The 25737-nt window shown below is 42.8% G+C and overlaps 1 protein-coding gene across 1 annotated transcript; it reads left to right on the top strand.

Annotated features, from left to right (window-relative positions):
* The first annotated feature begins 2568 nt into the window (after positions 1-2568).
* On the top strand, positions 2569-25298 carry CHEK1 (checkpoint kinase 1). The gene is made up of 13 exons (XM_089659006.1): positions 2569-2779; positions 8946-9040; positions 10294-10517; positions 12212-12276; positions 12844-12913; positions 15756-15944; positions 17713-17817; positions 19239-19334; positions 20420-20522; positions 21806-21989; positions 22121-22252; positions 22912-23013; positions 24592-25298. The coding sequence occupies exons 2-13, from the start codon at positions 8976-8978 to the stop codon at positions 24685-24687; spliced, it is 1431 nt and encodes a 476-aa protein (XP_089515132.1). The 5' UTR covers positions 2569-2779; positions 8946-8975; the 3' UTR covers positions 24688-25298.
* Positions 25299-25737: the final 439 nt, after the last annotated feature.

Here is a 25737-nt window from a genome sequence, read left to right as displayed (position 1 = left end):
TTCAAGAATTCCTGTTGCCTCTGCTCTACATTATAACCAACCATGCAATCATGCATGTGGTAGTCCATTGTCTCGTCCTGTCCGTGTATATCTGCTGGTGATAGTTTTGGCAGCATAGCCACATACACTATGTCAGCCTTTCTCAACCAGGGTGCCTTGAAGTTTCGTCAGGGGCGCCTTGGCAAAATGTCTACGAATTGCCCAAAATTTGTATACAAGCCAGCGGGAGGAACAAGCCCGACGTTTAGTTACATAAAGTCAAAGTGTTTCATTGTGCACCATTACGACCTTCTAGCTTTCGGCGTCCTGACAACCGATGACATCATCAGTTGATAAGGAGGATGTCAGTTGCCTGCACAACATCCTTGTTTGACCCTCCACCGCCCCTCTCCATCAATGCTGGGGTCACAATAGCCCCGTGATGGAGAAAAACTGAGGGAGAAGAGAAACATTGGAATACTAGTCAGTACTGGTGTGCAGAAGTGTATTTGCTTTGGAAGAATAAATCACCTCTAATGTTGGGTGTCCTCCATGTGGGGACGTTGCTGCGTTATATACAACTATTAGAATCAGTTTTCACACTTTAGAATGTGGTGCCTCAAGACTGTCCTTAATGTTAAAGGGTGCCTCGGGACTGTCTATAATCTTAAAGGGTGTCTTGACTGAAAAAAGGTTGAGGAACACTGCACTATATTACCAAAAGTATTGGTTGGCCGGCCTTTCCACACACATGACCTTTAATGGCCCCCCAGTCTTAGTCCGTAGGGTTCAATATTGAGTTGGCCCCGCCCTTTGCAGCTATAACAGCTTCAACTCTTCTGGGAAGGCCGTCCACAAGGTTTATCATTATACTGTGTGTGTACAGTCCCATATGATCTGAAAGAGAGAAGAGAGGGGGGGAGAGAAAAAGAGGGAAGAGAGAGAGAGAGAAGAAAAAGGAAGGAGAGAAGAGAGAGAGGGGGAAGAGAAGGAGAGAGAGAAGAGAGAGAGAGAGGAGAGAGGGGGGGAAGACAGAAAGAGGGAAGAGAGAGAGAGAGAAGAAAAAGAGGGAGAGAAGAGAGAGGAAGGAGAGAAGAGAGAGGGAAGAGAGAGAAGAGAGAGGGGAGAGGGAAGAGAGAGAGGGAAGAGAGAGAGAGAGAGGAGAGGGAAGAGAGAAGAGAGAGAGAGGAGAGAGAGAAGAAAAAGAGGGAGAGAAGAGAGAGGAAAGAGAAGAGAGAGGGGGGGGGAAGAGAAGGAGAGAGAAGAGAGAGAGGGGAAGAGGAGAGAGGAAGAGGAGAGAGAGAGAGGAGAGAGAGAGGGAAGAGAGAGGAGAGAGAGAGGGAAGAGAGAGGAGAGAGAGGAGAGAGAGAAGAAAAAGAGGGAGAAGAGAGAGGAAAGAGAAAGAGAAAAGAGAGAGAGGGGGGAAGAGAAGGAGAGAGAAGAGAGAGAGGGGGAGGAGAGAGAAGAGAGAGAGGGGGAAGAGAGAGAAGAGAGGGGGGAAGAGGAGAGAGAGAGAGGGAAGAGAGAGAAGAAAGAGAGAGAGAGGAGAGGGAAGAGAGAGGAGAGGGAAGAGAGAGGAGAGAGAGAGGAGAGGGAAGAGAGAGAGAGAGATAGGAGAGAGGGAAGAGAGAAGAACTGGAAGAGAGAGAGAATCGTATATACATACACACACACACACTTGAAATCTCTCGCTCTCTCATTGGGGGGGGGGGGGTGCAAAATGTTTGTGTTGCCTAGGACAGCACAAAATCTATATACACCACTGCCTCCACCCTAAACTGGCTCATCCATGTCTTTATGGACCTAGCTTTGTGCACTGGTGCTCAGTCATGTTGGAACAGGAAGGGCCCAAACTCTTCCCACAAAGTTGGGAGCATGAAATTGTCCAAAATGTCACCTTAAGAGTTCCCTTCACTGGAACTAGGGGGCCAAGCCCAACCCCTGAGAAACATCCCCAAACCATAATCCCCCCTCCACCAAACTTTACACTTCAGTGTCCGTGCTATTTATTAGCACTGATCACTGTACAGTGCACCAACTCTGTTCCCCCCCCCCGTGTCAGAATGCCCGCCGCAGTCCCGCTATAAGTCGCTGATCGCCACCATTACTAGTATAATAAAAAAATCCCAGTCTCTATACCACCATTTGTAAACGCTATAACTTTCATGTAAACCAATTCATTTACACGTATTGGGATTTTTTTAAGCAAAAACATGGAGCAGAATACATTTTGGCCTAAATTTATGATGAAATTTGATTGAAATTGTTTTACTGGACGTGTTTTATAGCCAAAAATAGTTTTTTTCTCAAAATTGTTGTTTATAGCGCATAAAATAAAAACCGCACAGGCGACCAAATACCACTTAAAGAAAGCTCTATTCGTGGGGGAAAAAAGGACGTAAATTTAATTTGGGTGCAGCGTTGCACGACCGCGCAATTGTCAGTTAAAGTAACTCAGCACCGTATCGGAAAAAAAAAAGTCCTGGTCAGGAAGGGGAGGAAATCCTCTGGAGGGTGAAGGGTTAATGATAGGACTAATGGGGGTGATTCATGTTTGTTCTGTCGGCCATGACTATGTGAGGTGCGCACAACATACGGGACACTAGCACTGTCTCCTCACTCCTCTCACTGAGGCGCCTCACAGAGACGCACAGGCTGCGGGTCACATGACGCCCTGCAGGGCCGGCATTCGTCCTGACGTCAGCGTGCGTAGCCTTCGAAGCCGAATGGGCGGGAAAAGCCGGCATACAGACGACCTGAGGAGAAAAGTCACCCGGACGGGTGTGAAGAAGCGGGTGAGGTGAGTGTGACAGAGGAAGGGACGGCTACCCAAAGCGAACCTATTCCCGAACAACAGTGTGTCTGTCCTGTCACGGAGGGGACATCCGTCGTGTCTGTGTTCCTCCACTCACAGGTGTTGCCGGTCGGTGGTCTTCCCCCAATCTTGCAGTTTGGTGTGAAATTGCCCAAAAATCGCTGTGTGTGGCTCCCTATATAGGCTACAATCTGATTGGACGATCTGCGTTAGCTCAACTGTAGCGCGACTCGTGCTGAGCTGCGTTTTCCTGCGTCGCGGTGCGTAGGACCGCCTCATCCCTTTTACCCCTAGAGGATTCACCCCCCTTTCCTGACCAGGCCATTTTTTGCGTCACTTTGACAATTGTGCGGTCATGCAACTCTGCACCCAAATTACATTTATGTCTCTCTTTTTTTCTCACAAATAACGCTTTCTTTCGGTGGTATTCGATCGCCTGTGCTTTCTTTTTTATTTTTTGCGCTATAAAAAAAACGACCGTTTTGAGGAAAAAAAATATTCTGGACTTTTTGCTATTAAACATGTCCAATAAAAAAATGTAAAAAATCAAACGTCGTCCTAAATTTCGGCCAAAATGTATTCTGCTCCGTGTCTTTGCTGATAAAAATCCCAATACGTGTAAATTAATTGGTTTACGTGACAGTTATAGCGTTTACAAATGGCGGTGTATGTGCGGGGATTTTTTTCTTTTCTACTAGTAATGGCGGCGACTTATAGTGGGACTGTTGCGGGCATTCTGACACTGGGGGGGGGCACTGATGTGGCGGCACTGGGGGGGGGCACTGATGTGGCGGCACTGGGGGGGGGCACTGATGTGGCGGCACTGGGGGGGGGCACTGATGTGGCGGCACTGGGGGGGGGCAGTGATGTGGCGGCACTGGGGGGGGGCAGTGATGTGGCGGCACTGACAGTGGGCAGTGATGTGGCGGCACTGACAGTGGGCACTGATGTGGCGGCACTGATGTGGCGGCACTGATGTGGCGGCACTGACAGTGGGCACTGATGTGGCGGCACTGACAGTGGGCACTGATGTGGCGGCACTGACAGTGGGCACTGATGTGGCGGCACTGATGTGGCAGCACTGACAGTGGGCACTGATGTGGCAACACTGATGGTCACTGTGTAACACTGGGCAGAACCGTAAAACTCACGGCGATGGCACAGACGTCTCCTTCCTTCGCACTCGTCTCTGTGTGAAGGAAGGGGATCTGTCAATCCCCAGATGACCTGCAGTGTTTACATATAGTGATCACGTGTCATTAGACAGGCTGATCACATGGTAAAGGGCCGCTGCGATTGGCCTCTTACCTCAGTCTGTGATGCGCTGTGTCCAAGGGACACAGCGATCACAGGCTCTCCCGGGTGCACGTTCTCGACATGACATCCATGGATGTTGTCTCAGGATTAGAAGACCACGCTGTAGCCGTCCTTCGGTTAAACATGTCCAGTAGAAAAATTTTAAAAATCAAATTTCGTCATAAATTTAGTCCAAAATGAATTCTGCAACATGTCTGCTAAAAAAAAAATCCCAATACGTCTAAATTAATTGGTTGACGTGAAAGTTATAGCGCTCAGGAAAGGGTTTCACTCCACAAGCCAACTGTTGGCTTCCTGTTGCCCCTTCCCCCATGCTACCCAGACACTGCTGTCCTACCTGTGGACTCAGGATATGTATCAGGAGTTGTCCCTGGGTGGAGAGGAAGGAGATCAGCAAACATCTGTTCACGGATCTCCCATAGCTGCAAATAACCCATAAGCAATGTGTATAATGTCACTTTCCTTTCTGTTGTCACTTTTCCCGGCCTCTGCAGCCAGGGGGGGCAAAAGCTAATGGAGCGCAATCTGCACACTCTGTTAGCTTCAGTGGAGGGCAGATGAGATATCAGAGATTGAAAAGAACTCTGATGACTCTGAGAACCTGTCCCAAAGGGGACTTTTTGTACCCTATGCCTTATAAATAAAGTTTTAGTGAAAAGTGTTGAAATGTGAAGTTACATCCAAGCACTTAGAAACTCCCCTTCCTGGAAAAAAAAAAAAAAATGGGCCTACCCCACCCCCACCTACACACACATACAAATGTAAATACACCTGTCAGGGTGTTCAAAAACTTCACTTACAACTACACATAGCAGTGTGACCGCACTAATTCCAGGCCTGTTATTCAGTTAACTCGAAACTGATGACCTCTAAGGCTACGTTCACACTAGCGTTGTGTGCAGGCGGCAGAGAGGCGTTTGGGAAGCGTTTTTACCGCTTCCCAAACGCCTCTGCCAATTCTGCACATTACAGCACATGGTGCTGTTCTAACGGGAGCGTTTGCGTCGCGTTGCGTCGCGGCAAAACGGACGCCTCTGGACGAGTCAGGAGGCTTTGAAGCCTCCTATTCTCGTCTATGGTGCCGCTCCGGCCGGGCGTTTGCGGTGCGGTTGCGGGGCGTTTGCGGAGCGGTAACACCACTCAAACTGCATTATAGGCGTTTGTGGGGCGTTATTAACGCTCGGCAAACGCCTAGCAACCGCCGCTAAACCGCGCATGCGGCGTTTGCGGAGCGTTTGCCGAGCGTTAAAAAACGCTCCGCAAACGCCGGACCAACGCTTGCCAAACGCTATAGGGGCGTTTGGCAAGCGTTGGCAAAACAGCCTAGTGTGAACGAGCCCTAAGTGTGAATGCAGGCTTGGGGTCTGTTTACACCGGATGCAGGTCAACACATTTTAACCACTTGCCCTCCACTTGCATTATAGCACGGAGTTACTTTAACTGACAATTGTGCAGTCATGCAACGCTGCATTTCCCCCTCCTGCCTCGTCAGAGATCCTCGGCAATCACCAGGCACTGGCGAGTAATCACTATCCGGGACCCGGTGATTGACAGCTGCGGCCGCGAATGGCAGCACGGGTAGTGCATGCACGTACCCGGAAATGCGAAATCACATATATAGCAGTATTTCTACTATAGGGCGGTCGGGAAGCGATTTTACTGTCACCACCATATGTCATATGGTGACAGCACGGGGGGGGGGGTTCTAGCTGCAAAGAACACCTAAGCAGTGGTTCTACTTTTACTTCCAATTTCTTTGGTCTCTTTCCCTGGTCGCTGGAACCAGTAAAGAAGCTAATGGAGCACAATCTGCACTCCATTAACTTCAATGGAGTGCAGGCGAGACATCTGGGAGTTCTATAATACCCGATATTTCACTAAAGAGAATCTATCACAAAGAATTTGTCATATAGGGAACTTTTTGTCCCTTACTTGACATAAAGTTGTAGTGGAAACAAGTGTCAAAAAATAGTTACACCCAATCACTTAAACCTTTTTTCCCCCACAAATAGAGCTTTCTTTTGGTTGTATTTGATCGCCTGTGCGTTTTTTTTTTTTTTTTTTTTTTTTTTTTTTTTTTTTGCGCTATATTTAAAAAAAGGCTGACGATTTTGAGGAAAAAAACAATATTTTTGACTTTTTGCTATTAAACGTATCCAGTAAAAAAAATCAGCGACTTATAGCGGGACTGCTGCGGGCTTTCTGACACGGGGGGGGGGGGGGACTGACTTGGTGTCACTGACATCTCCAGTGACACCAATACAGTGACCAGTGCTAAAAAAGCACTGACACTGTACTAATGGCACTGGGCATATAGGGGTTAACATCTGGGTCGATCAAAGGGTTAACTGTGCTGCTTCACTATGGGGGCTGTGTGTGTACTTCACTGTACGCATGTTGGTATGCAGAGCCATACAAAGCAGTGTGCAGGAGCTGACAGGAGAGAACTGTATTGTTTGCATACATGTCTTTTGCCTGTCAGAGATACTCGGCGATCACCGGCTGGGACCTAGTGATTGACAGCTGAGGCTGCGAATGGCGGCTCGGTTAGTGCGACTTGCAATCGCATGCCAAATCGCACCTTATTGTCTGCAATTGGAACGATCATGTCAGAGCCACACCGATTTCAAAAGCTGTACATGCACTACTTCTGGTGCGATTTGCATAGACATCTTAATCAGATGTCTTGCAAATCGCACCTGAAATCGGCAGGTCCCCCGGTCACTGTAAGTCGCACGATTTCAAAGTCTGCTTGATGTGATGGGGGTGTTCTACAGCTAAACTGACTGCACCTAAATGCAGGTCTGAATGACACCTCTGAAAAACCATTATGTGCATTTATGTGTGTTTAGGAAACGTCCTATAAACACAAATGTTAATTGGTGGCTGCACATCGCTTCAGTGTCCCACATATGATTCTGTGAAGGGGTGAGGAAAACATGGTGCGGCTGATATTTGGGGACTGGCTGATCTATTGAGGACTCTGACATTCATAGTCTGAGAGGCTTATTTCTATGAACCCTGCTATTTTTTAACCTCTTAAGCCCCAGTGCCATTTATAAATAAAAACATTACCTGCTAAAATAGCGGCTGGGAATATTTGTACTTTCGTCAAGCCGTCTTGTCGGCTTTCAGATGGAAGGGATTTAGGGCTGCTATGAAGCTGTCCAATCTCTTCTACAACCCCTGTAACATGGAAGTCCCAGCGCCTGTTTGCTGATCCTCCTGAGGAATGAACCAGGAAGCAATATGTCCCTTCCTGATCCAGAGCTGTCATTCTCCTGAAGAGCTGGCTGAGAAGACAGGCATGATCTGTGGTTATTAGCTGCAGAGGAGTACAGGGTACACATCAGGGGGTCTACCACTCCTGCCACAACCTATATGCTATCACTTAGGAGGCTATTGGTCACCTATGTGATATGAATTAAGTTATTGAAAAAAAAAAACACTTTAAACGTTTAAAGTGACAAAAAAAATAAAAATAAATTTTCAAAGCACCCCTGCCCCCACATAGGTACATAAACGCTTGTTACAAATGGAGAAACAGAAAAAGGGTGCACCGACCTAGTGCACTATCATTTAAAATAATTTATTGAAGAAACAAAATAGATATCATACTCACAATGGACATAATAACACTGGCATGTCAAACTGAACAAGATGTATGATCCAAACAACATCTGAGTCCATACGATGTAACCCTGGATGACCAACTGGCTAACGCGTTTCGAGGACACAACCTCTTCATAAACACTTGTGTTGGGAGTGTTGACCTATGAAAACAGCGATTGTGGTATGCATGTTATATATTACTGCAAAGTGATAACAGCAATTCTAGGGCTGCTATTCATTATTTAATCAAAAACAATGACCTGTAGACGCTTTCACAGTGTTGCCTATGGACAATTTTGAGCACTGAAGTTTGTCACCATTTCACAGGCGCATGTGATTTTAAAGCTTGACATGTGCGATATCTTTTTACTTGGCTGAACCTCCTCTTCTGTATGAGGAATAGTCAGTGGGATCAGTAAGTATGAACTCTGTGCTTTTGAAGGTCCTGCTTTATGACTCTTTTTAACCCAGTGACCGTTGCTTTAAAGCGGAGCTTCAGTCTCTGGTGAGAAAAAATAAGTCGGCAGCTACAAAAACAGTCACTCACCTGTCCTAGGATCCAGCATTGTCCTCACCGCAGCTGGGTTCACTAGCTGACATCTTAAGTGTGGGAACCCGGCTATGACTCCTTGTGGCTTCACAGCCGGGTGCTCACTGCGGAAGCATGGTCCCGCATTCGAGTGTCCAAGAAGACTGCAGGGCAGTGCAGGGGGAGGAGAACTTCCGCTCCCCAAAGGTGCGAATCCTTAGCGCAGACCGGGGGACAAGGCCTTTAAAGCGAAGTTCCACCAAAAAAAAAAAAAAACTAAAAAAACAGCTGCTGAATTTTAAAATACAAACACCTGTGTCCTCACCACTGCTGGTTTCACCGGCCGTCTTCTCTCCCTGGTGCTGGCATCTTCACTGTGGGCACCCGGCTGTGACAGCTTGTGGCTTCACAGCCAGGTGCCCACTGCGCATGCGCGAGAAGTGCTGCGCTTTGTGAATGGCCCCATAGTCTTCTACGGGGAGGACAAAATCACACACCCCCGCTCCCCAAGTGTGCCAATCTTTAATGGGGAGTGGGGGACAAAGGCTTAAAGTGGAACTTCCCCTTTTGGGTGGAGCTCCACTTTAACATCTTGTCACCTTATGGCTACAGCTTGCAAACCTTTTATTTTCCTTATGTTTTTATGTGTTTATTATAAACATTAAACCAGCGTTTTTAAATCATTTTCCACAGTGAATCGTCCCTACATGAGTGATATAAATCATGGCCATTCCATTTGTTGAAGACTGGGATCTGGTACAGACACTAGGAGAGGGAGCTTATGGAGAGTAAGTATTACTGAACACTGGCTACATTTGTTCTAGATCAGCCTTTCACAAACAGGGTTCCTCCTGAGGTTATTAGGGGCTTGTGACAAACTGCCTGGGTGCCCCCGTCAGAGAGCTGCTTCCTTACCACTGGGGCACAGAAACAAGGTATTATAGCTGGGCATTGCACCCAAGAACTAGACAACACTAGCTTAGGTGCAAACAGGATCTTGTTTATTGAAGAGAAATACATGTTTTATTCAGAAATAGGGACAGTCCCCACATGAACAATAAAAACAAATATTACACATTGGGATTAACATCCTATACTGATTAGGTAACTAGGTCAGGTTGACACAAGATTAATCCCATCATGTAGGAACCTCCAGGAGGACTAGCTAACAGACAGAAACAATAGGTGACTCAATTAACAATGGGAGAAAGACACAACAGTAAACGTATATCGCCTTCATAAACAGATTACAGCAAGAGACCTCGCCAGCAAGTTGTTTTGAGCTGATTATATTAACATCTGCTCTCAGTCTAGAAGGGAGTTTGAAGCAGCCAATGCTGGTTTGGGCACAGAGACCCCTAATCTGTATTTTGGTCCTCCAGTTCTCGGAGTCTGTTCGTTTTGGGGAGACATGGACTTGAATCCGAAAAACTACTCCAAAGGTCCCCCCTGGCACACACCTCCCAAAGAATAGAGCCCCCTCAGATGCCAGAGCCCATGGTCAGTAGGCAAGAGGCTAGCCTGCAGTCTCCTCCAAAAGCCCCTGTCCCAGATGGATCTGTCACAGGGTTCCTTTAGCAATGTCTGCCTCTCCAATAAGTAATCATTGAGACCAGTAATCTTTTTAGCTATCTGTAAGGGGGAAATCTTGCTACTGACCACAAATGTAAGGATCTTTCTTCCCATTGACCATCACACTAATTTGGATCGTTCTTCCCACTGACCATCACATTATTTGGTGGTCAATGCGAAGCGATTATTGTGGAGGGGTTCTCTGAGACGTGAAGGTTATTTCAAGGGTTCCTCCATTCAACAATGGTTGAGAAAGGCTGTTTAGTTTGTATTGCCTCTTTGCAATGACCAGAGAAAAGCTCTTGTTCAGGCTGCCATTTTTTTCTTAGGCCTGATTTGAGATTCTAGTTACAATGGACAGCTGATCCTTAAAAATGAATGCATTTACCTGGCAGATTTGTAAATGTGTGTTTTGAAATAAGCCTTTTTATGATGAGCAGCCTAATGTTTGGAATTATTTTCCGGTCAGAGTACAGCTGGCTGTGAACCGAAAAACTGAAGAGGCGGTGGCAGTAAAAATTGTGGATATGAAGCGAGCAGCTGATTGTCCAGAAAACATAAAGAAAGAGATTTGTATCAATAAAATGCTTAACCACGCCAATATTGTCAAGTTCTTCGGGCACCGCAAAGAAGGCAACATTCAGTATCTGTTCCTGGAGTACTGCAGGGGAGGTGAACTCTTCGATAGGATTGGTAGGTGCTCTGTTTGCTTTTGGCATGCGCAGCTCATTGAAAGGAACACTACTGAAATATATTAATAAAACATTTTATGTGTACAAAGTTGTGATATTTAGCGTCCTTTACCACGGGATCCACTTGCTCAGCGGATGATCTCTCCTCTGATCACCGCTGAGCAAGCGGATTACAGCTCTGCAGAGCAGACACAGAGCTCCTCGCTCTCCTCAATGGGCGGTCGGTTGAAAAAAGACCGCCTGTCCGTTTACACTCGCCGCTCCATAGAGGAGAATGGAGGCTCTAATTGGGTCCGCCTGAAAAACGGGCCGGCGGACCTAATCAGAACATCTGTGTGAAAGAGCCCTTAGTGGAAAAAACAAAACATTACTGTTCTGTGCAGTACAACTGTATATATGTTTTGTGTACATTATTTTCAGCCTTTTTAATAATTTTATACTGATGTCTAAGAAAAAGAAAACCTTTAAAAAACACAGGTAGATTACTTTTTCAGAGGTGGTTTGCAGAGGTTTGGGAGGTACCCAGGTTTTTTTGTTTTTGTTTTTTGTCCTGCTAAAGGAATTTTTGCTTAACCACTTTCCCTCCTGAGGATTTACCCCCCTTCCTGACCAGGCCATTTTTGCGTTACGGCGCTGCATTACTTTAACTGACAATTGCGCAGTCATGCAACGCTGCACACAAATTAAATTTACATCCTGTTTTTCCCACAAATAAAGCTTTCTTTTGGTGTTATTTGATCGCCTGTGCGTTTTATTTTTTGCGCTCTAAAAAAAAGAAAACCTACAATTTTGAGAAAAATAAACAATATTTTTGACTTTTTGGTATTAAACATGTCCAGTAAAAAAAATTTAAAAAATCAAATTTAGTCATAAATTTATGCCAAAATGGATTCTGTGACATGTCTTTGCTGACAAAAAATCCCAATATGTGTAAATTAATTGGTTACATGAAAGTTATAGTGTTTACAAATGGCGGTATATATACTGGGATTTTTTTTTCTCCCTTTTCATTTTAACTGGTAATGGCGGCGATCAACGTCTTATAGCGGGACTGCGGCAGACTTTCTGACACTGGGGGGGAACTGACTTTGTGTCTCTGACTTCCCTAGTGACACCAATACAGTGATCAGTGCTGAAAAAGAAAAAAAAAAGCACTGACACTGGCCTAATGGCACTGGGCAGGAAGGGGTTACTAGGTGTGTGTTTCACTGTAATCTCACTTCTCTTTATGGCTGTGCTGTGCACAGCCATCCAGAGCAGTGTGCCTGAGCTGACAGGTAGGAGGAATATTTAGTAAACAAAATATTCCTCCTCCCCATTGGAGATCCTCAGAAATCACCAGGAATCTGTGATTGACGGCCGCGAATTGTGGTGCAGTTAGGCGCACACTCACGCCCCCTACCCGGAAATGCAAAATCACATATATATATATACGTGATTTTGCGCACCCATGCCGCCCTGTAGCAGTATTTCTGCTATAGGGCAGATGGGAAGCCGTTAAAAAAAAGTGTTAAATCATCTGTTTTTCTTGACCTGTGAATTTTCTTGCTGACAGTCCAAAAGAAAACTGTTAATCTCAAATCTCTGAAATTAAGAGATGTTTGTAATTCCTTTGTAAGGTGAAGTTCTTGTGGATTGATCTCTCTCTGTTGGTAATATTTTGTGATTTTTTTTTTTTTTTTTTTTTTGTTCCAGAGCCAGATGTGGGTATGCCAGAGCAGGAGGCACAGAAGTTCTTCCAGCAGCTCATTGCTGGCGTGGTAAGGGAAGCTTAGCTGCTTTCATTTGCTGTTCTAACTGCACATAGTTGATTTGTTTTATACTTTAACAAGTTCAGCGACGTGATTTGCTGTTGGAGCCGTTATACTGGGATGATGCCTACCACAACGTTTTTTTTTTTTAGAGTCACCAGTCAGCTCTTTTGTAATAGCAACTGAAGGGGCTAACTAACCGCTCGATTGCTATCAGAACCAGCTGGGGGGGACAATCTGTATGATGTAAGCTATGTCGACAAAATCTGTGTTCTGTTTTTTACCTAATCCTCTTTTTACTTTTTTTAATGAAGGAAAAAAAAAAGGGAGATACACTAAACATTTTTGTGTCTAGCTTTAGTATAAAATAGTATGTGTTTTTTTTTCTTTTTTTTCTCCTCTGTTGTATTTGTTTTTCTTCTGTATTTCATTAGCATTTCTTTCCAGGCCTTTAGTGTAAATAAAAAATAATTGAGCAGTTCTTTTGTCTTGTTCATATTTGCATTCTCTGTTTCATGTCATGGGAGATCTTTTTGTACGCAACTTCACTAGCATGTGGCTTTGTTATTGTATTAGGAATATCTTCATGGTCTTGGAATTACACATCGAGATATAAAACCTGAAAACTTGCTTCTAGATGACAGAGGTAGGAAATGTAACATTTCTCATTTCTGATGTGGAAGTTAATAGTAATGGTGAACGCTCAAGTTGTTCAAGATGGTTTATTAAGCGTATCCACTGATACCTTTTAATGTAAATCTCATGTTTCGTTTGTTTTCTTTTTTTTAACACCTTGTGGTATTTGGGTTGTTTTCTCATTTGGATGGTATTTTTTGAATCCATAAATTTTATTACATTTTTTTATTTTTTTAATACACTAGAAAATACAATGTGTTCCAACTATAAACCGCAATGATGCAATACAGTAATCATTAGGATACACATCAGTCACAAAAACCAGCAGACATTAGAAGAATGTAGCACAGTACTGTAAAAAGGTAATGGTTAAATTGAAGTAGACCAGGGATAACCCAATATTACAAAATGCATATAGTAACTTGGTGTAATAAGTTATAACAAAGCAAAACTAGAAAAGGTATGTTGAGCAGCAAAAGTAACAGGTGTCACCAGAGTCTAACCAAGGAGATGGCAATTTACAGAATTTTTGGGCCTCTCCCGGGCTGATATCCCAATTTTTCTCTGACAAAGAATGTTGTGGACTGCTTGTTTTCATTGATGGAATGATAGAAGCGTAGGAGAAAGACACTAATTTGCAGGCCAGAAAAAGCAAACAAGTAACTAATAATCTCAGCAGCAATATTGATCTCTCCAAGATAATGTTTACGGGCCCCTTTCACTTGTGCGGATGGTTTGTGTTTTTCATCCATCCATTCATAGATGATGAAAAACGGACATCTATGCATAGCTATGTAAAAACCAATGTAAACAGATGATGATCTGTTCACATCCACATCCGTTTTTTTAAATGGATCAAAGCCCAAAAAACTGACAAAAGGTTCGTTTTTTGCATTGGTAGTGGATGTAAAAAAACAAATGGTAAACTGATGAAAACTTGCGTTTTTTTCTTTGAAAAAATGTGACTGAACTGATGAAACAAACAGTCTGCACATGTGATACAATGCTATTTTTGGGTCCGGGGTGGGAGATGTTAATAGTCCAGTACTGGAATAATTTAGGGCACCTCCAAAGCATGTAAACTAAAGTGCCAGTGGTTACTTGGGACAACTGGGAGATGCTGCTGTTCCTCATGAATACCACTTCTACAGGTGTGATAAATGGGATAGACTATGAACTACAGGGTGAATTTTTGAGTGGGGATAAAGAGACCAAAGACTTCCAAAGCTAGACCATTGATCATCATCTATGGGTCCTAGGGTCCTGTCCCTATCCCTCCACACCATGGAGGAACCTTAGCACTATAGACAGCCACCAGAACAGAATAAAGGTCACCTATGAGTCCCTCTTCATTTATTTGTGCAGATACCACCATTGTTTGTTTTTATATTTGGGTTGAATTGTGAACATGGGGAATAGTATGGGATTGCACCTGTAGGGCACGACGGAGTTGAAGATATTGAAAACGAGTGTTTGGTCAGGTGATATTATTATACAGGATTTATTATACAGGATTTATATAGCACCAACAGTTTGCTCAGCGCTTTACAATATAACGGGAGACAATACAGCAACAATACAGTTCAATACAAGAGGGATAGGAGGGCCCTGATCCTGGGAGCTTACAATCTAGGAGGGAGGGGCTAGTGGTACAAAAGGTAGTAACTGTGGGGGATGGACTGGTAGGAAGAGTAGAAGATTCCATTATTAGCTGAGGGCATTATAGGCTTCCCTGAAGAGAGAGGTTTTCAGAGATCGCCTAAAAGTGAGCAGAGTAGGCGATAGTCTGATAAATTGGGGTAGAGAGTTCCATAGGATGGGGGAAGCTCTGGAGAAGTCCCGGAGACGAGCATGGGAGGAGGAGACAAGGGAGCTAAAGAGCAGGTCTTGCGAGGAGCGGAGAGTACGGTTTAGGTGATATTTGGAGACAAGATTGCTGATGTAATTTAGGGCAGAGTTATAAATGGCTTTATAAATGTTTTGAATTTTATCTGTTGGGCAATGGGAAGCCAGTGGAGGGATTGGCAGAGAGGGGTGGCTGAAACAGAACGTTTAGTAAGGTGGATGAGTCTGGCAGCAGCATTCATGATAGGCTGAAGAAGGGATAGCCTGCGATGAGGTCAGCCAACAAGGAGGGAGTTACAACAGTCAAGGCATGATATAATAAGGGAGTGAATAAGTTGCTTAGTGGTTTCCGAGGTTAGGAAGGGGCGTGTCTTGGAGATGTTGCGGAGGTGAAGTCTACAAGATTTGGACAGTGATTGGATTTGGGGCTGAAAGGACAGATGGGAGTCTAGGGTTACACCTAGTACCCTGGCATCAGGGGAGGGACTGATGATTGTGTTATTGATCTTGATGGAGAAGTCAGGGGAGGGGGCACGGGCTGGGGGGAATACTAAGAGCTCACTTTTCGAAAAATTGAGTGTTATTGCTCTGATAAAGTCTGGAATGATGATAGAACGTTGTTGTGGTGTAGTTAGTAAATGAATAGGATGCCAGCTTGTTTCCAAGTATCAAACCCTTCTAATTTGGCTAGTTCAGGAAAGTTGTTCCACAGTGTAGCGTAGTGAATGAACCCAGTGTGCTCAGCGATTGCCCAGATTTCATGAATAAGGAGAAGCATGGAGAATTGCTGCTGCGAGTGGAGTTGCACAACTATTAGAAGAGATATAAGAGGGCATTGGGAGAGAAAGGCGGTAAGCAATCATTTGGGAGGCTTTAATGAAAAAAATTTATTTTGTATTGTAGGTATTAAAGGCAAAAACTGACCTGTCCTAACCCAAATAATTCTCTCTTTTGTTGTATATGTTTTTGATTTCCACAGCTCAGTAGTAATTGTATGTATTTTTCAGATCAGCTAAAGATTTCCGATTTTGGCTTGGCTACCGTGTTCAGACATAATGGACGGGAGCGACTACTGAACAAGATGTGTGGGACGCTGCCCTATGTAGCACCTGAGCTGATAAAGCAGAGAGCATTTCATGCTGAACCTGTGGACATTTGGTCGTGTGGGATTGTTCTGACAGCAATGTTAGCTGGAGGTAATGTATACCAACATAGGACATGTAAACATACAGTATCATGCGAAGGGTCATATTTCTAGGTGATCTCAGTTGGGTCCAAATTCATCTTTCCCATAGAAAGCTGTTAATATTTATCAAATTACCAAACACTGAAGACAGGGCAACATTTGTGCTTTGGTAAAAATTTGCAATGTTGGTATTTTTGTTCAGAATGGTTCAAGGTGTGTAATTGTATAAAGATAGGAAACCGTAAAGAGGGAAAAATACAGCTCTTAAAAATAGGCAGAAGAAATTTCCGTTTTGTTCCCTGAGCTAGATAAGCTCAACAATTTCTTCAGGATTTTTTGCATGTTCTGTGATATTCTTTACCTTCTTCACTACAAGTTAGCACGTCCTATATCCTGCCTCACTGTATTCTAACGCCATGTGAGGGGGGCTGCTGGAAAACTAGATAACTGCTTTGTTGAAGTGAGTTTATTTAGGCAGTTCAGTTTTAGCTACTCCTGATAAGTGCTGACATACCTCTGAAGTATGTATTAGGCACGCTTAATTGCCCCTTTTGCTCTTTGAAAGTAAGACCAGTTGCGCAATTATAACAGAACTTTACGCATAACAACTTGATAAAAAATAATGTTCTTTAGCAATGAAAATACATTCCACATTAATATTTATGCAACTGAAATTAGTGTTTGCTGTAAATTGCCTCCAGCATTGCTCCATGTTTCCTCTTGCTGGAGGCGGCATTTTGCTGAAGCCCAGAACCCTTGAATAGGAGTAAATCTTTAGTCTGTCAGTAGATCGGCCTTTGCATTTTCAGCAGTGCTGAGAAATAGCAACTGAGCATGTGCAGAGCCAGGGTGATCCACTGTATTACTGGATTTGAAACCGTATAGACACGTATTTTTAATGTTTACATAGCTATACCTGCAAAAGTCATCTAGCAGGACTTAATTTTCTGACTAAAGCTCCACTTTAATATTTCTAACATCCAAATTAAAATTTCTTTGTAGACCCAATCTGCCTGTACCCACTAATTAAGTAATCGGCTGCATGAACGCTGGACACCATGGTCATGTGGCTAGGTTTACACTTTACGGGCTGGTTGCGGGTGCCGGAAACGCATCTATTCCTGCACCTGCAACCACTTGCAGCCGAATAGCACTGCTTTTATGAGACGCCCGGGCACCCCCATGCATCTCAGCCCGCAACATGTTTGTGGGTTTGGGAACTGCATGGAAATCGCATGGTCAAAAAAAAACAATGCGGTTTCCCTGCGGCTGTTTTTTTTTTTTTTTTTTTTTTCAAAGGAACTTTTTTTTTTGTGCAGGAAATGTGCGCACAGCAGCCCAGTCAAATGAATGGGGCTACAGGAAGAAGGGTCAGCCACACACTGGAGGATTGATGAATATAGTGTATATTTATTGATCCATAGGACACACAAAACACCAGGACATGTGTACAGGACCAAGAAATGAATGGGCTGCCGTGCCCGAGCAAACGCGGGCTGCATGACCCGCATTAGTCTGAAATGAGCCTAAGTGGTTTGTCAAAATGTTTGCTATAAAGACTATGATTGCCTCTTAATAGAAAAGACTGAAACCTAAATACTATTCTTGTCCTGTACTAAAAAATGTCTATTTACATGTGCTGGATACTCTTTTTTTTTTCTCCTTTTTTTTTATTTTTCATTTTCTTGTTTTTTTTTTTAAATTGTGTTATAGGTTGGTTTGCCTATCTATAAAACCGTGTGTTACTTCATACTTTTCTTTCTGATCACCATATGCAGAGCTGCCATGGGATCAGCCTAACGATGCATGTCAAGAATATTGTGACTGGAAAGAGTCAAAACACTACCTTAATCCATGGAAAAAGATTGACTCCTTACCTCTTGGTAATCTGCTTTTTCTTTGCAGTAATTTGTCTTGTGAATGTTTCTACAAACAAAAATTTGCTTTGAATATTAAAAAATATTCTGAAATGCTTCTTCACGTTTTATTGCTGGTGTAATACTCATCAACTCTTTTTAATTCAAAGAGTAAGAATATATGATGAGTAAGAGAGTTGACCTTAAATTGTTCTCAAGAAACTAAACTGGCACTGGTTTAACAAATCTTTAATGTTAGAGAAACTTTAAAGAAACATTTGGCCTGTGTAAGTTTAGCAAATTCGATGGAAACATGATCGTTATGGACTCGCTTCCTCATTGAAACATCATTTTCTTGTGTGTGAAAGATTTTGGCCAGGCATGCAGTGATGTTGAAGCAGGTAATCTTTCCTGTTGCTGAGAAGTTGTTGCCAAAAACAGGCTTGATTTCTGCTGTAGGCCTTATGCAGGCCATACATGGTTTGAATTCTGAACGATTTTTCGTCCGGAAATCGAAACGTCGTTCGTTCTGTAATCCGATGGTGCCACCAATGATTTTCGAAAATCGTTTGTTTTTCACAAATTTTCCAGCATGCCCGATAAACGAAATGGGGAGAAACCACGAAAATCGTCCTATGCCATTGCCCCACTAACAGAGCAAAAATCGGCCGATTATTCTTGGGTCTGATTTTCGTCCGAATATTTGTTTGGAATTCGAACCATGTATGGCCTGCATTAGTCTTAGGCCCCTTTTAATTGAGGCGGAATCTGCTTTGCTCAGAAGGGAATCTGTCTGCTGATCCCCTGCTGAGCTGAAAGAGAAGATGACAGGTCTGTGTCTGCTCAGTTTATGCAGAGTGTACAAGGACACAGCCCGCTGTGCTCTGTGGGTGGTCAGTTGTAAACAAACAAGCTGTCTGTTTACACTCAACTGCCCCTGATCTGATCCGTCTACACGGTGGAGAACTGATCCCCTTCTGTGGGTTTTTTTTTTTTTTTTCACCGAATAGGATTGGAGATTGGTGGGTGTAAATGGATGGACACAAGTCACCTTACACCCGCCAGTCCATAGGGATGCATGGGCCATCCAGTCAGGTTCTCCTGAAAAACTGACAAGGGAACCTGATCATATTGTTCGTGTGAAAAGTGCCTTTTAAAGCTTGGTTTTCTGTAAATGTTTTATGGTAGATGTATAGAGCTAGTAGGGAGAAAAACAGTCAATCAGTTTAAAGTTGCATTGGAAATTGACAGGTACAGAATAAAATTATGAACCTGTGTTGTAAATCTTTTGATAATTTTCAGGCACCTTCAGGGCTTGCATATATTTTAGCTGCCTAAAAAATGTTTTTGTAATTTTATTAGAAGATAATTCAGCTATGATTGTAACTTTATTAGCAGTATAAAAAAAAATGTTTTAAAGTATTATCTGCATTGTCTTCTTTTTCAAGCGCTGCTGTGTAAAATCCTAACAGAAAATCCCAGTACGAGAGTTGCTGTTCCAGACATCAAGAAAGAACGATGGTTTACCAAAACCCTGAAGAAAGGTAAAGGGGTACATTGATTAGTTCCGTATTGTGCTTACACAGATGCTGGTAGAGATCAGATCCTTTGTTCACAATACTGTATGTAAAAAAAAAAAAATAACTTGGACGTAATTTTAAACCTATATTACCTCAATTCACAAAGCTAAGGCATCAGGATAAGTGTAATTATTTTCATAAGTGAGCGATTTTGATTCCATGATATAGTAAAATTATAATAACTTGGCTAAAGTAGAGAACCTTATCCTTGTGTTAAAGTCTTGAAAATTTTGCCTTGTGAGTTCTTACTGAGTAGGGTCTGCTTTTAATAACCCCCATATCGGAGACTATGGATGAATTTTTCAAGTGAGTTACAGGGAAACATTGATATATATATATTGTCTTTGGGGTTTGAAGTTTGTTCACTTCATGTGCTCTTTGTTGTAGTTAAAGAAAACGTCTCTCATGTGAGTGATTATGGAGGATACCATTGCTGATCTCCTATATCACAATGCTAGGTGCCAGTCTGCTGCTGGCCTTGTGTCTTCAATTCTTCTTTAGGCACTTACATACCAAATAAGAAAGTTAAAACAAAGTCACTATTTCTTAAGGACAGTGCCTCAGAAATGATCGAAGCAAGAAAGTCAGGATTTGGAAGGAGAAGAGACCGTCCCAAGTGTGAGCATCGTTTGGGACATTCCCTTCTCCTGCCTATTGCACCGAGCTGGGACAGGCTCTTCGCAGCCAGCACCCGCATCCATACAGAGGAGCCTGGAGCGGAACCTTTTAGTTTTTTCGAAGCGGGTTCAAAAGGAGGTCAGCATGACCGCTTTTTCAGATAGAGAGGTCAACATTGGCAGCCTTTCATTTTTTTTTTTTTTCCCTTAACTTCTAAAATTCCATTAGGATGATGACTAGTTATAGTTGCTATAATGCATGACTAAAATTGCCTGCGATTGCTTGCACCACAGGGTTTTCATTGTATCATACCTTTTTTCCAATGAATTACTAGTCTTCAATGGTGGGTGAATTTATGTAATGCTATCAGTATTTAGTGAGTTTCTGATTTCTCACATTTTTTTATTTTTCCTTTTATGTCCTCTCAATAGGTGTGAAAAGACACCGCATATGCTCAGGGGGTGCAACAGAAACATCTGAAATTCTCAGCAAACACATACGTAGTGATGCGGACAAGTCTTATCTCTGTCACAGGCCAGTTCTTCTTTCAGTAACCATATTACTTAAGAGCCTTTGTTGATGAAAGTATAAAGGTGTGATTGCAAGCTAAAGAAGGAAAGTTAAATGCTAGTCTTGACCTGGGTTTGCTTGTGCTGTAGTTTACTGCACAGCATTGGTATGTTAGCTTTTTTTTACGGGCTAATATATTGTACAGACTGGAGTGCTCACTGAAGTGCCGGCTGTGGAGCGGGCAGGAGCTGCTGCCTTAGCGGTATGCTGAGAGGCTGGGTCAGCTGCTGGTCATAAATCTGGGTGGATCCTGACATTACTGAAGCGGCTCTGTGACATCAGACTTTAGCCCGTTGGCTGATTCTGGGTTACAGGAGTGCTAAAGTAAGTGCACACCCGTGACCAACATGAGAAAGATAACCAAGCAAACTTTGGCCATACTTCTCTTTTAATCTATGTAGTGGCCCCACATTTTCTGGAGGACTTCTTGCAGCCACTTTGACTATGCAGGTTGGCTTTTGAGTTTTGGGGCTCCTGTTGCTGCTCAGTAAAGAAATGTTTTTTGCAGTACACAAGAACACTAAAAAAGAATAAGGGTACACAAAATGAGTTTCCTGTGGTGGAATTTCTGTGTTCAGTGTAGATCAGGGCTTGAAAAAGCTGCTTGCAAATGCGAGGAGAAATTCTTTAACGGTGAGCAGCGAGCACAGATGATGGAGCGGCAGCCCTCCAAGTCTCCTTGTGAAGCCGAGTTCCGGTTTCTGAGTTCCGGTTTACGGCTTCTTCGGCACCGCCGCTGAGGGGACAGGTGCAGGAGAGGTCCGCTGTCCTCCACTGAGAGGAGACACCCTCTCGCCGCCGTGGGGGACTCGTGGAGTAAGTACTGTATACATGTCATATGACTATAATGGAGTACAGGGGAGCTGGGATATACATTACTGTATACAGTTTTATATTTTGGACTCTTTATTCTAAAGAAAAATTTAATTTCATAAGCTTTAAGGGGGTGTGGTTGGGGGGGGGGCAGGGGCGGACCTGGGCAAGGCTGGGTGGTGCAACTGGTGGAGAGTAAGGTTTGTGCCTGGCTAGTAGGTCTAGACTCGAAATGTTAAGCCCTGGTGTAGATGGTATTCCTTGTCAGTCAAGCCAACAACTTTGCACTGTAGGTTAAACATCTTATAAGTGATGAAATGTTTACTATGTTATAAGTTTTTCAAATAATTACTGTTCAGATATAGTATTCCATACTGTTCACAGTGTTCACTTGTGTACAAGGCACTAACCAATCCTTTTGCTTTGCTGTGCAGTGATGAGAAGACAACGTATTCCAGCACACAGCCTGAGCCTCGCACAGCCCTCCCGGCCTGGGACAGTAGCTCCTGTAATATAGACAGCCTGGTGCAGGGTAAAGGAATTAGTTTCTCTCAACCAGCCTGTCCAGAAAACATGCTGCTAAGCAGCCAGCTGCTGGGTACCCCTGGTGCCTCCCAGGTAAGCCCAACACAATTTTCTAACAATTCTCATATTTCACTTTTATGCAGGTATTAGATCAGTCATCTGTTTCATTGTATCTGCCTGAAACTTTTTTCAACGCTGTCATTTTTATTATAAAACCCCCACAGAACCCATGGCAGCGTTTAGTGAAAAGGATGACCCGGTTCTTCACCAACGTCGATGCTGAAAGTACTTATAATAATCTGAAGGACGCTTGCGAAAAAATGGGTTATGTGTGGAGGAAAGGCTGTGCCAATCAGGCAAGTTCATTAATCATCTTGTTCAGCTATTGTGCATCTTTCCATGTTTATCCTTCTATTCTAAATTAGAAGCTTGGTGCACAACTTGAGTATAGAAATTTGTTTAAAAAAGATTAGCGTGGTCAGGGCCATCCTATATGAGCGCATGAATAGTTGTTCAATAGTTCTAGAACACACCAGAACACGATCAGTACTGCTAAGCAAATCATGTTCTGTTGTATTCTATTAAACTCAAGTACTGGGAACCTCCTTATAGGATGGGAGAGCAGGGGGATTATTTTATTTTCAGAGCAGAAAAGTGAGGAAAAGGACAAAATGTGGAGTTGTCATCAGAATAGGAATAGTAGGTAAATCTTCAGTGGGGTTACTTGGTCCACTGACAACTGCCCAAGGGGGGGTTTCCTGCGCTATGAACAGATTTTCTTTCACGTTCTGTTGTGTCTGCAGGTCGGGAAGTAAAGGTAAATCTCTTCAGTGGCTGCAGATGGCAAAAAATAAAATTTGAATATGTGTTTTTGTTTTTTTGCTACTCCCTACTGTATCCAAAAGGAAAGAGTCAGAAGGGATTTTTGTCTTCAGGTATACTTTATCCTCATACCTGCAGTTTTTTTTTTTTTTTTCTTGTATGATGAACTTGTCTTGTTGTGTTTTTGTACCAGGTGACACTTTCAACAACTGACAGGCGAAATAACAAATTAATATTTAAGGTTAATTTGGTGGAGATGGAGGAAAGAATATTACTGGATTTTCGCCTTTCAAAGGTACTTGGTTTATACAGTGTTTTGCTGACTGATCATTGAATCTTAGATCTAATATCCAGTTGTCACCTGCAAACTACTGAAATCTGATTGCACTCTCTTGGTATTTTGTGTTTTAATTAAGAAATCCTGATGTCTGTTTTTTGTTGGTTTTTTTTTTTTGGGGGGGGGGGGGAGGGTTAGTAGAGTCAAATTGTAGCCCCTTCATTATAGTAAACACGTATTTGTGTGTGTGAAGACGGGGGCTGCCTTATAACTTTGTTTTAAAAATATTAGTTGCCTTTTTGTCATACTAATACATGGAGTTACTTACCTGGCCCCAAGTGTGAAGATTGAGTCCTGATTTCATTGGTTGCATGCTTGTCCATGTTCTGTGACTAGAGAAAGCCAGGCACCTAGAATTTATAGAAGGAGCCCCTCGATGGAAACCTCTGTACTTCAGATTTATCTTAAAGGAAAAGTTCTCCTTTTGTAGCATAATACACATTACACCCATATTTAGGGTGAAACGTGCTCCAGCACATGTTCTCTCACCCCGATCCTCCCCTTCAGCCGCTGTCACATTTTAAAAGCAGTGCAACTGTGCAGGGTTTTACCCACACAGCTGTATCATTCATTCACCGCAATCTGTGAATTACACAATTACAAGTCCCATCTGCCAACATGCAGATGTCTTGTAGCTCTCAATGAATTGTGAGGGCACTGATGAGTGCCTATGTAGTTCATTCACAAGCCTTTTAAACTGACAGTCCATACAGAGGTACTGGCTGAAAGCTGAAGGACTGTTCTTTGCAGGCTCATTGGGGAAAAAATAATGGATGCAATTTTTATTCTTCTGCAAAAATATGTGTATTTATTTTTTCCCAAAAGATGAACTTGGCCTTCTTTTTGGAAAAAATAAATACACATATTAAAAAAAAAAAAAAAAAAGGCAATTTTCAATAAGGCCCCTGGAAGTTTAGATTCCAGGGACCTTATTAAAATTTGCCTTTTTTTTTTTTTTTTTTGGAAACATAGAAAATGGTCAGTCTCTCTCTTAAAGCAACCTTTTACAACCAGGATGCCCAGGCAAAATACCTACATATTCAAACTGTATTCAAGCCGGCCTTTCTAGCTACACAAAGTCAGAGGCTTTCGTTGTGCTCATTACAACCTTCTAGTCTCCTGCATCCAAACAACAAGTGATGTCATCAGTTGAGGACGTTGGACACCTGCAAGCACTCTTGTTTGCCCCTCCCCGTCCACTCTTCATCTCTTTATTGGCACTGGGGTCACATTAGCCGAGTGAGGGAGAAGAGAAACATTGGTATACTAGTCAGTACATGTGTGCAAAGGTGTATTTGCTTTGGAAGAATAAATTGCCTCCAATGTTGGGTGTCCTATACATGTGGATGTTGCTGCATTATGTAAAACTATTAGTTTAAGTTTTTGTTGTACATTTTAGAATGGGGTGCCTCGAGATGCATAATATTAAAGGGTACAGCAAATGCAAAAAGATTGAGAAACCCGGTCCTAAAAGGATCAAATGGAATTTTGATCTACCCTGTCCCCAAATATAAAGATTTGGGTTTTCTTTTGCAGGGTGATGGTCTGGAGTTCAAGCGGCATTTCCTGAAGATAAAGAAAAAGCTGGAAGACATAGTGGCCAGTCAGAAAGTTGTTGTGTCTGTCACCTGATTGCAGAGTTCCCGGATTTGCGATAATTTGTTGCCGACCCCTCTTACATTGCTGTTAAGTACCAGTTCTGGACTCCTTTTCATTTCTGTTAGGACCTGTGGTTGTGGTCATTGGAAGTATGGGGTCATGTGGACTGCTCCCAGCTTACTTGGAGGAGTTCCATTTTTTTTCAGGGTGCAGTTAAATTCACAGTGGGCTTCACACAATGTTTTTTGCCTTAATACAAGCTCTTGTTAGGGCTTTTTTTTGGCACGTTTGGTATTTGCTCACAATCTGTGAGGCATACAAAGACTACAGCCTACACATAAGCCTTATTAAAGTGTTCCACATCTCTACTTCCTAGTGCTGTGGTGTGCATGAATTTCAAAACAAACACAATTCTAACTTCTTTTGCCTTTGTTAATATATACATTGTGATTTATCGCTAATAGATGCCTCATGTTCACAGTTATTAATCTTCAAATGACTGAAGGCAGTAACCAGAGATAAAAATGTAGAGTTTGGGCCCCTAGGCCATCACAGTGATAAATAATTTAAAAAAATGTGAATGTTTAAGCCATTTGTAACATACTTTTAATGTGTAAATAAATGCATCACTTTGGAGAAATGTATATTCTGGAACTACATACTGGAATTTTTTCAGCACATTGAATATTCTCACAAAAACCGACTCCTTGATTTTACTTGGGCTGTGACGGCTTATTTTTTTTTTTTCCTCTGTTTGGGTCAGAAGGTAAAATTTGCTGCCTTATCAACTGACTGACCTCACACAGTGTCTCCTAGCTTTGGAGTGTGCACAACCAAATCAACAAACAGATTTTAGTAGTTACAACCTATCATTGTGCTTTCTGTAGAATTCTTTTCCTCCACGTTTATTGATAATTGTTAATTAAGTTAATGCCAGGATTTCAGCTTTAAAGTGGTTCTAAAGGCTGAAGGTTTTTTTATACTTTAATGCATTCTGTGCATGATGGTAAAAAAACATTCACTGTGCAGCTTCCCCCTCAGCTCCCACCTAATACTTATGTGAACCTGATCTCAATTTAGGGA

Source organism: Staurois parvus, unplaced genomic scaffold (genome assembly GCF_062004578.1).
Source record: "Staurois parvus isolate SC_StPar_1 unplaced genomic scaffold, SC_StPar_1.0 ptg001122l, whole genome shotgun sequence".
Taxonomy (NCBI): Eukaryota; Metazoa; Chordata; class Amphibia; order Anura; family Ranidae; genus Staurois; species Staurois parvus.
Note: the sequence above shows the minus strand (reverse complement) of the source record. Positions and strands in the feature narration are given on the sequence as shown.

What these genes read in the sequence shown, in the direction of transcription:
- CHEK1 (XM_089659006.1), top strand. Translation starts at nt 8,976, where the DNA reads ATGGCCATTCCATTTGTTGAAGACTGGGATCTGGTACAGACACTAGGA. An exon ending in GATTGACTCCTTACCTCTTG is followed by an intron (nt 17,818 to 19,238) that starts GTAATCTGCTTT and finishes TTCTTTTTCAAG; the next exon opens with CGCTGCTGTGTAAAATCCTA. An exon ending in GTACCCCTGGTGCCTCCCAG is followed by an intron (nt 21,990 to 22,120) that starts GTAAGCCCAACA and finishes AAACCCCCACAG; the next exon opens with AACCCATGGCAGCGTTTAGT.